Below are 13,358 nucleotides of genomic sequence, written 5' to 3'. Positions count from 1 at the left end.
TAATTTTTAACGTTAAATATAAATCTCTAGACTTATACAACAATAATAATGACAAGCAATTAAAGTTGAGACAACAATCGATAGTTTGTCTATAGTTGACTAATTTGTATAGAATGTATACATGGATATTATATCACAGCCTTTTATTCATACATTCATACGATATTTTGTGTATTTGTGAATAAGTAAAAGAGAAAACTTAACAATAAGCTTGATTCACTTCATGAAATTTAGCAGAACAATTTATTTTAATAATTGAAAATCAATTAAACATTCTCTGTAAAATTAATCTTAATAGCTGTTAACACGCCATCTACAAGGAACAAGGTAGTTCCAGATATTTTTCTTAATAGTTTTTGTTTATTATATCTATTTACAGTAAAAGGAAACTATATCTAAGGTATCGTTTATCTGTTATAATATAATATTTTTATAAAAAATTTTGAGTCATTTTGATAGTTAGAATAATACAATTTTAAAACCATATTGTTAGTTCTTGAGGTTATAGGAAAAAGTAATTTAAACATTTAAGTATTTTTAATCAATTTCTTCGAGATTTTCTTAGAATTGCAACGAACTTTCTCGCGTTCATTAAGTGATGCTTTTATTTTGGAAATCCATTAATTTTAAATATGTAAATCTAACAATATGTTAGACAAATTTTTTGCAATCAACTGTCATATGGCATTAATAAATTTTTCTCTAATTTTAAGAAGTCTATAAAATCAGTTAGAAAAATGATTGAATTTAATATATACTTTCAATTGTTAGGTATAAAATATCTGCAAATATCATGAGTACAGGTTTTGGCAAAAATAAAAACATGCTAATTGCTAGACGGTACCTTCTAGTTGATGCAAACGATATTAATGATGATAAAAGTTTACATAACCCAACTCCATTTGAAAAGTTAATTATTAGTGAGGTACAAGTAGATGTAAAGACAGTTAATAAATCAAAACCTGATTTGGATACTACAAAATCTTCGATAGATACTAAAGAGGATCAAACTAAAGGTGATAGTAAAAAAAAGATTAGACAAAGCATTCTTAGTGATGATAATATCATCAAAGATATTTCATTAAAAAACATTCCTTGTAAATACTTGCCATTTTGTAGTTCATTATAATTTAATTTTCTGGTGATATTTGTTAATAGAATTTGCTATTTAGTTCGTTATAAGTATGTTGTTAGTCACTTGAATAGGCACTTTAAAACAGCTGATCTTTTAAGGTTTCCATAGAAGGAGACCTACGAGGTCTTTCTTTCTCTCTTTGTCTTTTTAATATGATAATAAAATCAATGTTGAGCTACTGACTGAGTTATAGTGCTGCACACCTGACACAGTAGTATATTAGTGCTTTCAAAATGCCAGTAAAATATAAAAATAAAGCAAAATTTTCGAAGCGTGAAGGTATCATCATCACTTATAGAATAGTTCCTAGAAGATCTTATCTTTACAAAAATCCATTTCTTAGAAATATTTATGAACATTTTGTACTCTAAGGCGTGTATTTAAAACAAGATTGTTTTTGCTCTAGAAATTGTTGGACATCAATTGAGATTTAGTACTCACAATGAAACTAATTCTAAAAGTAGTGATATTGCTGCATTTATTCAACCAGAATACGATGCAAGCATAGATGAGAAGTTACCAGAGACAGTGACATTACTTACTACACCAGAAGGAGGAAAATTATACTTAGTAGGTACAGCACATTTCAGTGTTGAAAGCCAAAATGATGTTGCAATGGTAAATAAATTATATTTTATATGTACCAGATATATCAAATACATTTCAGAATATTCAAGGATCGTTCCAATATGTTTTCTTTAAAGATAGTAGGAACCCCCTAGTAGGATAATTAAAAAATATATTTTTTCTTTTCAATTAAAGATCATTCAGGCTGTACAGCCTCAAATAGTTGTAGTTGAATTATGTAAAAGTAGAATCGATGTTATAAACATTAACGAGGAAGCTTTGTATCGTAATGCAACAGACTTAAGTATTAGTAAGTTCCCCAGATTGTTTATTTAAGTACAATACTTTTGGCATATCATTCACTTACTTCGTTTTGCAGAAAGTTTAACTGAAATAATAAGACACTATGGGGTTTGTAATGGATTTTTACAAATTATATTATACCGCATGGTGAGTCGTGTCGTTAAGCAACTTGGAATGGCACCAGGTGGTGAATTTCGTACAGCATTCGAAGAGGTATACTAGAATAGACTTTAACCGAATTTAAATAACAACGTGAGATAATTATAAATTCCATGGTGCTTCTTCAGGCAAAAAAAGTACCAAATTGCATTATTCAGTTAGCGGATCGTCCGATTAACGTGACTATTCAACGTGCGTTGAGAGAATTATCTTGGTGGGAAATACTGAAGCTAGCTTTGGTAGTGGCACTATCAAGGTCTGGTATCAGTAAAAAAGATGTAGAGCGTTATAAACGGAGATGTGTGACAGAACAAATGATTTCATCATTGAGGAAAAAATATCCAGCGATAGAGAGAACGTTTGTCACAGAAAGGAATATATATCTTACATATCATCTTCAGATGGCTACTGCAGCACAACACACTGCAGAAGGGCTAAAACCACCAAGAATTGTAGGAGTTGTTGGCATAGGACATATTGCTGGAATTGTTGAAAACTGGGGAAAAGTGAAAGCCTCTGATATATGGCCTATTATACGGTATATATAAAGTTAACTTAAGTATTCATGGATGTATCATTATGGATATCTACTCTTCTTTTCCATATTTCTTTTTTTTTTTTTTTTCATAGAGTACCTCCTCAACCTTTATCAAGCAAAATATTGAAGTTTACAATTAAAGCCTCCTTATTGGGAGCTACGATTTACATGGGATATAAAATTATTATACCACTAGTTCCTTCTAATGCGTTTCAATCAATTAAATCGTCGTTTGAAGGATTATTGGAGGCCAGTGCTAAGTAAAATAGCTGGAATTTGACTTTTAGAGCTCTTTATTAATATATAACACATACCTTTTATCGAGGATAAAGAAACAAATACAAAATAATCGTTTCCTTTATTTTGTGCTGCCTACCCTTAAAGATCCTGTCGAACTTTCTTCTGGTTTTTAATTGATATAATATTGTAATAATCATGGAGGCGACTGCCTGTGCAGATGAATACGAACACGCTATACCTGGTGTCATGTACACAGTGCATAATATACCAGGTCCTGGAATAGATCTGGAAGAGTTTGAATCAGAATATTCACTAGGTTGCTCATGTACAATTCGGTGTTCCAACTGTTTATGTACACGTGGTTCGCCGAATTATAAAGATGATTGTATACTAGATGAAAAATTATCAGGACCAATAATTGAATGCAATCCTCATTGTACTTGTGGAGAAAATTGTAATAATAGAGCAGTACAAAATGGTCCAGTGGATAGTCTAATCGTGTCAGAGGTCGATGGAAAAGGACACGGTTTGTTCACGAGTAAACCCATTAAGAAAGGTCAATTCATTTGCGAATACGCTGGGGAGGTGGTAGGTATCGAGGAAGCAAGGCGTAGAGTCGAAGCGAATAAAAATACTATGAATTACGTTCTTGTCGTTTCTGAACATATCGAGGATCGAGTAATAGTGACGTGCATAGATCCTAAATATTTTGGCAATATCGGAAGATATTCCAATCACAGTTGCGATCCAAATACTAATCTTGTACCTATTCGAGTCGAAGGACCAGTACCTCGATTATGTTTGTTCGCATCCAGAGATATAGAGATAGGCGAAGAGATAACTTTTAACTATGCCGGCGGAGTTACTAATTCCGTCCATAATCTCAGTCATACACCCTGTCTTTGTGGCTCCAACAACTGTTCTGGCTATCTGCCTCATAATACTATTTAAGACTGTTAAGCTTTTTGATAAATTTATCGAAATACTATTTAAGACTGTTAAGCTTTTTGATAAATTTATCGAAAAGCCTTCAGTAAATTTGTATGACTGGAAAGAATTGAATCTGGATTGATCATACAATTAAATAAAACAGAGTAAATATAAAACAGAGTTTTGGTAATTTGTATTTATTCATTGTTTATTTATCGTTTATAGAGAAAAAAAAATATATATAATATTATTTTGCAAAAAGTTAGTATCCTGAAAGAATATTTATTTTTAGTAAGAAATGAATAGTTGAATATCAAATTTGTGATATTATGTTTGTTCTAGCGTGTAGAATTAGTGTGCTAATAGTATAGAGAAATTATAATTTTTTCTTATTAATATAGGAAGATAACAGAGTAAAGGAATGTTACTTTGATCATTATAATTATATTTTCTGTTACAGCCTTCTCGTGTGTTCGTTTACACTGATCCATATTAGAAAAGATAATGGGGACAGGGATATTTTTGTGAATATAACAATTGTTAACTTTAACACATTGTAAATTAAAAAAAAAAAAATCATTACGAGAAAGATTGTGATCCTCAGTAGATTTAAGGATATAACGTGAATTATAATTAAGAAATGATTTATTATAAGATTATGATTTTATAGTGAAATTAAAAAAAGTGATGTACTAATATATTACTCTAACTAAAACTATTAAGAATGATACAATATCATCGTTACTCGAGCCTCGATTTAATATTCTTTGTTATATACGTACCAAACATTTTTGTAATAATTGATATATGTTAAAAATATATTATATAAGAATGCGTGTATAACAAAACAGTTAAGCACAGTATATATCAATTTTCCAACGAAATAAAACATTCGTGCGTTTTAAGTAACACCAATGTTGTTAATAATGTAATTTTACTCTATACAAATATTTGAACACAGTTTTTTTAATCTCCATATTGTTAGGTATAAATAATGTGCAGTGCTGACAATAAAGTGGAGTGTGATATACAGAAAAACGAGTCTCGGATTTATAAAAATCTTTTCAATTTATTAGAATATACATCCGATACGTCAATTCAAAAAATTGACCTTTAGGAGATTGATTGAAGTTTATATTTTAACTTTAAAATTGATTTGTTATTGTGTAAGTAAGAAAAGCACTAGAGAAGCATCCAATATTTTTTTCGTTTCTTAAACATTAGTGAACTTCTTTGGTTTGTTGTGTAACTATGTTTCCTGTATTTTAAAAACTGTACATTATGTAAAGCTAATATGTAAAACGAGCATAAAATTAATCAACAAGCTAATATCTTTTTGTCCTATTAACTTCTATTTTTTTTCTTCGTTTTTCGTAGCGCATTCCGATTCTTTTGACTCGTTACAATATTTCCAACGCATCCATGCCACCCTCATGCGATCCCAAATGTTCTCTAACGAATCCATAGCTGGTCTAACATCTAGTAACGTGAACGTAAATTTTTCATCAACTGCTCCACCATCATAATAATCTATAACGTATCGTACATCCTTTCCGCATCTGTCTACGATCCAATCGTGCCGGTCAAATGGTAATTCATATCTAAAAAAAATAGGTCCACGTTTATTAGTCTAACTCATCAAGGATAATCGTGAATTATTCTTCTTGATAACTATAACTCACCCCAACCAATATCGGATGCGAGCGCGTGGCGAATACTGCTTGGCCTTGCCTCCAAAGCTACGCAATTTCGGAGTACAACATTCTCTTGCATGAAGAGCCTCCCACTTAAGCACTTCTTGCCATGCTAGTTCGTTATTGGCATTGTGAATTTTTATTATATCATCCATGTCTTTTGGTGTTATGTCGTCTTTTTGCCATCTCCAGCCTTTCCTCAGCATCGCATTCCAGAACATTTGTTGCGAAGGGTAAACCCAAAACTCTCCTTCTCCCACTGCTTTTGGTATAGATGAAACTTGTCTCTCTGTGGGCAGTGGGAAAGGCTGATCTGGTGCTGGTTGTTGATTAGCTGGTGGCATCTAGAATTTTATTTAAATTATCATTCAGAGGAAATGAATTAATGCCAAGAGGCATTCTAGGCACTCTAAATTGTGTTAATTAGGATATTAACCATATTAAGGGGATTAATGTCTCCTGAAGCCATGTCATTAATTGGACATTCACTGGAATACATAGATGGTGTTTTGTCCTGTGCAGATTTATGCATAGGACATTCTGGAGGAGGTTTCCCATCAGGTTTGTGTATTCCATGATATGGAGCATTTGAGATCTGTTGCTGATGCGTTGGGATAATTACATCAGCTGCCAATACAGCAGAATTCATTACATTACCCATCCTCCTTTGTTCTAGAATTTCTGCAACGAGCATTTGAAATTAAAATACTTATGTTTTCATTCAAGAAAATAAAAATTACGACCGTTGGAAGTATAACCTATAAATAGATTATGCAATAACCTGCATCTTTTGTTGTTTCAATGTCACAACTAGATATGTTAATAGTTAAGTAGAACTAAGAATATACTTTTTCGTTAAATATTCTCGTATTTTGGTAAAAGCGAGGTTTTAATACTTACATAGAACTATGAACATGTGATATCGTTGTTTAAGTAAGTATATTTGATCATCTGTTTTTACCAAATTAGGGGGACGTTACAATAAATTACGATGTTTCTAAATATATGAAATAAACGTTAGGAATTAGAGATATTGTTTTTTAAAGAATTGGAACATCTCAATTCCGAATTCTTCAAACCCTTTAGAATTGTGTCACACTGTCATTTCTAGCAGTACTAGCAACAGTGATCTCTGTTAAGGTCACGATAATTTTCCCTAAAACTAGGAAACTTTCTAGATTTTACAACAAACGTTCATGAATAATTTGAAGCAACCTTTTAACAAAAATTTATTCTATTTTCATATCTGTACATAAATATGTTTGTAATAATATGTAATTAATAATTCCACCAAGTTTTAGGAAGTTATACGTTTTTCTATTGGTAAAACTTTAGATTCAAATTTAAAATTTTTAGCGTAAGGAATTTATTAGACAGTGCATTATTTTTTAGTGCTTTTTTATTAAAATACATATAATATATACACTCAGTCCGCAGATTTTAGTATGCGAATAGTGACGTTATCGTTAGATTTAAACCATCTTTCATTATATGTACAAAAGACATCAAATTTCGATAAGAAAATTGCGTTATTAATAAGATAATATTTTCTCAGTAACAACAATAATTTCAGAATAATCGATAAATTAGAAATAATAATTTCTAACGCAAAAAGACTTTCCACTCGCATAATTCTTTAGCCTACAATACTGTAAAAACAAATCAAAGAAAGAGAACAGGTCTATCGAAATACATACTCGTTATTATTAGACTTTAAGAAATCACTATTTATATTATACTTAAGGCGATCTACTCTTTACAACAAAACCGGTTTTCAATATATTCTTCTTCTACTGTCATCGAAAGCCGATTTTGACAAATACACTGGCCACTATTATTCATAAATTCAGCAAGTTCCGTAGCTTCGCGGAAATTAAACCTCTTCAATCGTGTGGCATAGATGTGTGTTCTCGAAGGATTCGATTAAAGCAAAAAGAATCAATTCCTTGCGATCTTCGTTGATTCCTTGTTTCCGGTTACGTGTTCCAGATCCAGACTATCGTATTCTAGTCCAGCAGTGTTATCATAATAGGCATAATCATAGTCATTCTTTTTCCCAGATTTTGGCCGCGTTGTAGTGGTACTAGGTAGCCTCGTCGTGGATGAAAACGGTCTGGCGGATCCACTAACATAAGTACTTTCCCTAGGAGTTGTTGGTGATTGTGGCGATCTTTGGGTATTAGAGTTGAAATTGTTGGGATTGTACGTGGTGGCTGTAGAAATTCTCCTATGCAAAAATAGTAAAGTAGAAATATTGATAGCAGTAATAGCAAAATGATAAAAACTGTAAGAATATGTAAAAACGTATTTTCTTTAATAGAGAGAAAGTTGACTCGAGTTTAGAAGTACATATTACGTATTAATCTATCTAATACCTTGGTACTGGAGTCGTAGACCTTGGTGTTTCAGCCAAATGATTGATACTAGCAGGGCTGAATCCAATTCCAACCGAAGACCTTGCTAGATCGTAATTTCCGGTGCTGGTTTCGGTATAGTATTTCCCATTTGTTCCATCGTAATTGTTGTATTGCGTGGCTTTCTTTGGTGCTTTGGTACTGTCGTAGTATTGAGACGAACTTTTGATAGGTTGGTTAGATTTTTCGTAGTACTGTCCGCTTTCGCTGGTCCTCACAGCTGTTTGAGCCTGGGCATTGTCATTAGGAATATACTTCTTCGTGGCTGGGCTATATGTAGTAGGAGCGTAACTGCTGCTTGCAAAACTAGGGAAATATTTAGTGGTTGGTTGAGAGACATCTTGCTTGATGGTCGTACTACTTCTGTACTGTCCATTATTATTGTTGTTATTGTAATTATTATTGTTGTTATTATAATTATTATCGTAGACGGTAGGTGCAGCAGTGGTAGACTGATAAGGTACGTTATTATTTGTACGTTGAATATTATTGTAATTTCTCTGGTAGTTTGTGTAATCGTTTGGCTGGTAATTGGTGCTAGGTTGCAAGGTTGTGGATTGCGTAAACTGCGCGCCATTATTATAATTCTGATTGTAATTCTTATTATAGCTAGTCGGTTTCACCGTGGTACTCTGACTGAAGCCACCGGTATTTTGTTGATTGTAACTGGGATTGGTGTTGTAAGCGTTGTAAATGGTCGTTTTGGTCGTCGTGCTCGGAGACTGGAAGTTGTAATTATTCTGATAATTGGTACTGGGCCTGTACGTCGAAGACGGCGTGTTATATCTCTGCGTATTTTGTTGATTCCTGTTGAAATTCTCTAGAGGTCTCGCACTGGTCGACGATACGAAACCATTGGCTCGCTGATTGTAATTATTACCACTATAGAAGCCGGTATAAGTATTCTGATTAGCAGGAGCAGCAGCAGGCACAGCAGTGCTGGATGCTACATAATTATTGTTGCCATTGTCATTGTACTGCTGCTTCCTGCTGACCTTTCTCACTCCGGTCTTCTTTTTTTCTTGAGCAATCTCATCCTTGTAGGTTTTCTCGCTCTCATAATCCTCATCCTTGCCGTTTCTATTATTGTAAAAATTGCCACTGCTGCTGCCTCGGAGATCCCTGTTGGCGTTAAAGCTTCCCGACGACACTCTGTTGAGAGTGTTGGCCGACGAACGAACAGGGTCACTCGTTTCAGACCGTTGAAGATGGTCTTGGGGCTCGGCGTCGCTGCGTATGCTATCGTAGTGAAGCGACTCCAGGCCGGATCCTAATCTGTACAGGTCAAAATTATCGCTGGCGTAGTACAGAGTAGCCGCCTCGCAGTCGACGTCGTACCAGTCCGCGCAGGTTTGACTTTCTTGGTCGAACGCTGTGTCGTTGGGACACAAGAACCTTGAAAAAAAAAAAAGAAAAAGAAAGAAAAAAACAACAACAGATGCTTATAATAGATCGTTTTGAACGCGTTGGTGGGCGGAATATTAAATTTTCTCACAGAGAAACCTACTTGTAATCCTGAATAGTGCCGGACACGGACACACAGACGTGAAAGACTTGGCAGTCAGTCTCTGGGTCGGCGTAATAGCTTCCTACGATCTTATTGCGACAAGTGAAGGAAGTTTCCGGCATGTACTGTTGCGAGTACCTGGGTGGTGGCCGTTGGAGCCCGAAGACACAGGCTCCGAGCGCAGCCACTGTAACAAAACGGGGATCATCGAAAAAAGGTCGTAAACTTTCGCTTTCCATAATTAATTTCACTAGCAACGAGAAGGGAAAATCGCTCGGCAACCAGTGGCTCGTCACGCTTCGCGCTGATGCTTCTTTTTTCGCGCGTTTATGGCATGTTCGCAGAATCGTATTCGCGACACGCGTCTCTTTCCGCTCGAAGGATCGCGACAGAGAAATTCGCTGGAGCAGCCGTGAAATTCAGTTAAATCTCCAAAGTTTCGTCTAAACGTACCCCATACAAGGCAAACGAGTCTCCCGATCGATTTCATCCTGTCTTCTTCTTCGACTAAACCGTTCACTACAGCAGTTGATCCACAAGATAGCTGACACTCGCGCGTTACCTTCGCGAAGGGACTCTTCGAGATGACTGCAGCGTCGAGGAGAACGCCACGACCGAGAAGAGGATGCCCAGCGGGGAACGTTCCACGGGAGGACGCCTCTGGGGCCCGTGGACGAGGTAGGGGCTCTCCTCTATCCAGGAGAAGGCACACATGTCTGATGGGGGTAGAGGACGTAACGAAGCGTTACGTCACTCTCCGCTCGATCGCCGAAGGCAGATGCTACCAGCCAGTGACGACCTGCATAGAGAAACTATTGATGAAAGCTGCAGAACGATCGTAACCTCGCATTCTTCGTATCTTCCTATAGAGTTTGTTTTTCGAACATTCCGAGGTCCTCGCTGACGTCTTTTTAGGCACAGCCTGGCCATCTTCAGAGCTCAGAATCCGAAAGAGGAAGAGGAAGAGAGAAAGGAAGAGAGAGACTATGGAAACACGTAAATTAACACGTGTCTCTACACGTTATGTATTAAGACAACTGTTCCTCACATTTATAAAAAAAACTTAATAAATTTGACATTTGATTTACGGCGAGATAATTGAGGAATAAACGCAATGGAACAGCCTTTGATTTCCATCAAATATCATCAAGAATACCAATATTTATTGCCGGCGGTTTAATTGTTTCACAATTGTTTCGATTATTCATTTGATGTAAGTTGACGAACCTGCGAGTTCTTCGATCTAGGACAAGCCTAGCCGATCTTTAGAGAAGGTTTACCTGTTCCTATGACAAATCGACGTTGCTGTTAGACTCTCTCGGATGACAAATCGATGGGTTACGAAGGCAACAGGCAGTAAAAGTCGCTTTCTATTAAATCATTCGGCGGGACGCAGCCAGGACAACGCGTTGCCAAAGCCCGGAAAAATCGTCGATCGACAGGAGATCTTAGCTCCGAAAGCGTGTACAGTTCAAGATACAGATAGAGATCTGCGATCGGATGAATTGGTCGATACCATCGAAATCGGTGACGGTCGGAGCGTGCTGGAATCGACAGGGGAATCGTGGTGTACGCCGCGACCGGTCGTCTCTTGCCCTTTGCCAGCTCGAGATCGAGTCTCGACCCCTAGAAAGGCGCATCCAAGGAGTGCTATGTCGCATTCCAGCGATGGACCGACTTCTCGTTGCCTGGAACCTGATCGTCCTAAGGTCCGAGAGGAATCAAAGCGGCGAAGGATAAAGGGAAATCGAGAGGAAGCACGGGGAGGCTGAAGATCGAGGTCGTACCTCGACAATCGAAATTTTGCAATTCCCCTCTCATTCTGTTTATCCTGCGTGAAACGGAGGTGGTTTCCGGCACGTTCGAGAACATCGTCGACGATAAAACGAGGCTTACGCAAGACTCTTGGATCGAATATAACGAATATGAATGTATACATACAGGGTGTCCCAATATTGATGGTACATCGTGGACGGGCTGATCGTAGATGAGAAAATACATCGAACGTATGGAATAAATTTGTTTCGTTCGAGGCTTTGTTTTCGAGAATGGTGATCCGTCTAACATAATCAAGTTCATGCGTACTTGGGGGAAAGCAAATTTATTCCAAAAAGATGTATTCCATATTCTCGACTTATTTTCTCATGTACAATCATTTCCTCCACGGTTGTACCATCGATCCTGTGACATCCTGTACACTGCAAATATATCTGGCGCTCGATGTATTCTATTTTCTGCTTCGTATTTTGTATCGGATAAACGTGGATCTTTTTTTGAAAATTGTCATTGTCATCTTTTACATACGCCGTTGGAATCTCAAGTAGAAGAGCGGAAAAGAAGCGAAATTGTGTTGTACTAGCGGAAGCATAAGCAAAGGACAGCAGTGTCGACTGATTCTGTTGCGATGAAAATTAGATTTATACTGTTTTACCTGTTGGCAAGAGATCTATCTTCTGCCTGTAAATAAGAGTTAATCGAAAGTTTCATCACAGACAGCGGCTATTCCGTTTTTCAATGACCATCTGCGTCTCTATTACGCGCGATGAGCTCGCGACGAGGAATCTTCTCAGCCTTGGAGGGCGAAAGTTGCCTTCGACTCGTTCTTAGATGGCACGATATTTGCACCTACAGCCGGAGGAACGTGACCATAGTGGGAGATGGATCGGCTGGCTCCTTGTAATTTTACCTGGCTTCCTTTTTTCCCATCATCTTCGATATCTATTAATAGAGATCGTGAAAATCGTACGTGGATCGTCTCGGCCTTCGCGCAATTTTGAATTTTCTATCGTTCCATCGGTGCAAGCTCGGATGCGATTTCGCTTCTCTTTTTAAGGCCGAAGGTTACGAGAATTTGTATAAAATACGTTCGTAGAATTTTCAGCGCAGATACCGAATTCACGGATACGGTGGCTGTAAAAAACACTGCCACGTATCTTTATTTTCGAGCGGAGCACGTTCTTCTCAGATTCTGCATTTCACTTTCCTACCAAATTTTTGTACTCGTACGAAAGTATCGCGCAATCTTAACGCAAAATTCAAAACACTTGCACCTAATTGATAAATAATAATTAATACGAATACGATGGTGTGTCGATACTTTTTGTGGCCACTGTATATCAGACACACGTTAGACAGACGAGGAGAAGCTCGAAAACGCTTCCGTCTTTTTTGCACATATCGCGAACGCCTACGAGTACGAACGTTTGTCGTGACATTCTTTGCCAAGCGTCGAACCGATGCGATGGAGAAAGCGGGGTCATGGGTGCACAGACAAGCCATTTTCCCGCCAGGATATTTATCAGGGATGCTACGAACCTGATAACTCCATAGGCGATTATTAAACTGTATTTGTTGCAAATGAAAGCGTCGCACGTATGTCTAAAAGAGGCTTTATCTAGAAACGAACTAGACGCTTATTGTCGGCTTCACGATCCGGTGCGACGCGTGCATCGATCATTGCGCGAGGATCGTTCACCCGTCGTCGATCGTTGTACGTTGGAGTTGACGACTGCAATAGACGAAAGTATTCGTACGTTTAGCGTAAAAGATTCTTCCGCTGTACACTGTATCGCGTGCGTCGTGTAAAACATTTTGAAGTTTACGTAAGGAGACATCGTCATGTTTACACTGGTATCTGAAACTAACATAAAGATATACATGTAGTGTACATATAGAAGCGAGGATAAGCATCTTAGGCGTGTTAAGGATGATTCTATGGAATAGCGAAGTTTATTTTAACGTAACGAATAATCGTTTGTTCGGTATAGTACGATCTGCGCGAAATATACACTTCGATAGATACAATTTTCAAATTTGTTTCGAACATTGAGAATATAATAACCGAGCCTCGTGACGGTGCTAACAGAAGTTT

The 13,358-nt window shown here is 36.8% G+C and overlaps 4 protein-coding genes across 7 annotated transcripts; 2 read left to right on the top strand and 2 right to left on the bottom strand.

Annotated features, from left to right (window-relative positions):
• Nucleotides 1-93: 93 nt before the first annotated feature.
• LOC139995050 (traB domain-containing protein) lies at nt 94-3,063 on the top strand. 4 transcript variants are annotated; one of them, XM_072018193.1, is made up of 7 exons: nt 94-327; nt 772-1,016; nt 1,542-1,753; nt 1,898-2,012; nt 2,082-2,218; nt 2,293-2,702; nt 2,795-3,063. In XM_072018193.1, exons 2-7 carry the CDS (start codon nt 794-796, stop codon nt 2,964-2,966), a joined length of 1,269 nt encoding a protein of 422 aa, XP_071874294.1. In that variant the 5' UTR covers nt 94-327; nt 772-793; the 3' UTR covers nt 2,967-3,063. The 4 variants fall into 4 exon arrangements, with proteins under 4 accessions (XP_071874294.1, XP_071874295.1, XP_071874293.1 ...); XM_072018194.1 differs by having other exon boundaries at nt 94-400; nt 1,545-1,753; XM_072018192.1 differs by having other exon boundaries at nt 94-400.
• Nucleotides 3,064-3,137: 74 nt separating this feature from the next.
• LOC139995061 (histone-lysine N-methyltransferase SETMAR) lies at nt 3,138-4,781 on the top strand. The gene has a single exon (XM_072018209.1). It carries the CDS (start codon nt 3,138-3,140, stop codon nt 3,891-3,893), a length of 756 nt encoding a protein of 251 aa, XP_071874310.1. The 3' UTR covers nt 3,894-4,781.
• Nucleotides 4,782-4,921: 140 nt separating this feature from the next.
• Nucleotides 4,922-6,684, bottom strand: Cchl (Cytochrome c heme lyase). Its single transcript, XM_072018208.1, has 4 exons — nt 6,467-6,684; nt 6,003-6,247; nt 5,555-5,910; nt 4,922-5,473 (listed from the first exon to the last, which is right to left on the bottom strand). The coding sequence occupies exons 2-4, from the start codon at nt 6,225-6,227 to the stop codon at nt 5,224-5,226; spliced, it is 831 nt and encodes a 276-aa protein (XP_071874309.1). The 5' UTR covers nt 6,228-6,247; nt 6,467-6,684; the 3' UTR covers nt 4,922-5,223.
• A 263-nt stretch (nt 6,685-6,947) lies between these two features.
• LOC139994741 (uncharacterized) lies at nt 6,948-10,118 on the bottom strand. The gene is made up of 4 exons (XM_072017655.1): nt 9,941-10,118; nt 9,488-9,674; nt 7,942-9,375; nt 6,948-7,793 (listed from the first exon to the last, which is right to left on the bottom strand). Exons 1-4 carry the CDS (start codon nt 9,975-9,977, stop codon nt 7,505-7,507), a joined length of 1,947 nt encoding a protein of 648 aa, XP_071873756.1. The 5' UTR covers nt 9,978-10,118; the 3' UTR covers nt 6,948-7,504.
• Between the last annotated feature and the right edge of the window lie 3,240 nt (nt 10,119-13,358).

This window comes from Bombus fervidus, chromosome 15 (assembly GCF_041682495.2).
Source record: "Bombus fervidus isolate BK054 chromosome 15, iyBomFerv1, whole genome shotgun sequence".
Classification (NCBI taxonomy): domain Eukaryota; kingdom Metazoa; phylum Arthropoda; class Insecta; order Hymenoptera; family Apidae; genus Bombus; species Bombus fervidus.
The sequence above is the reverse complement of the archived record's forward strand: the minus strand, read 5'-3'. Positions and strand labels throughout refer to the sequence as shown.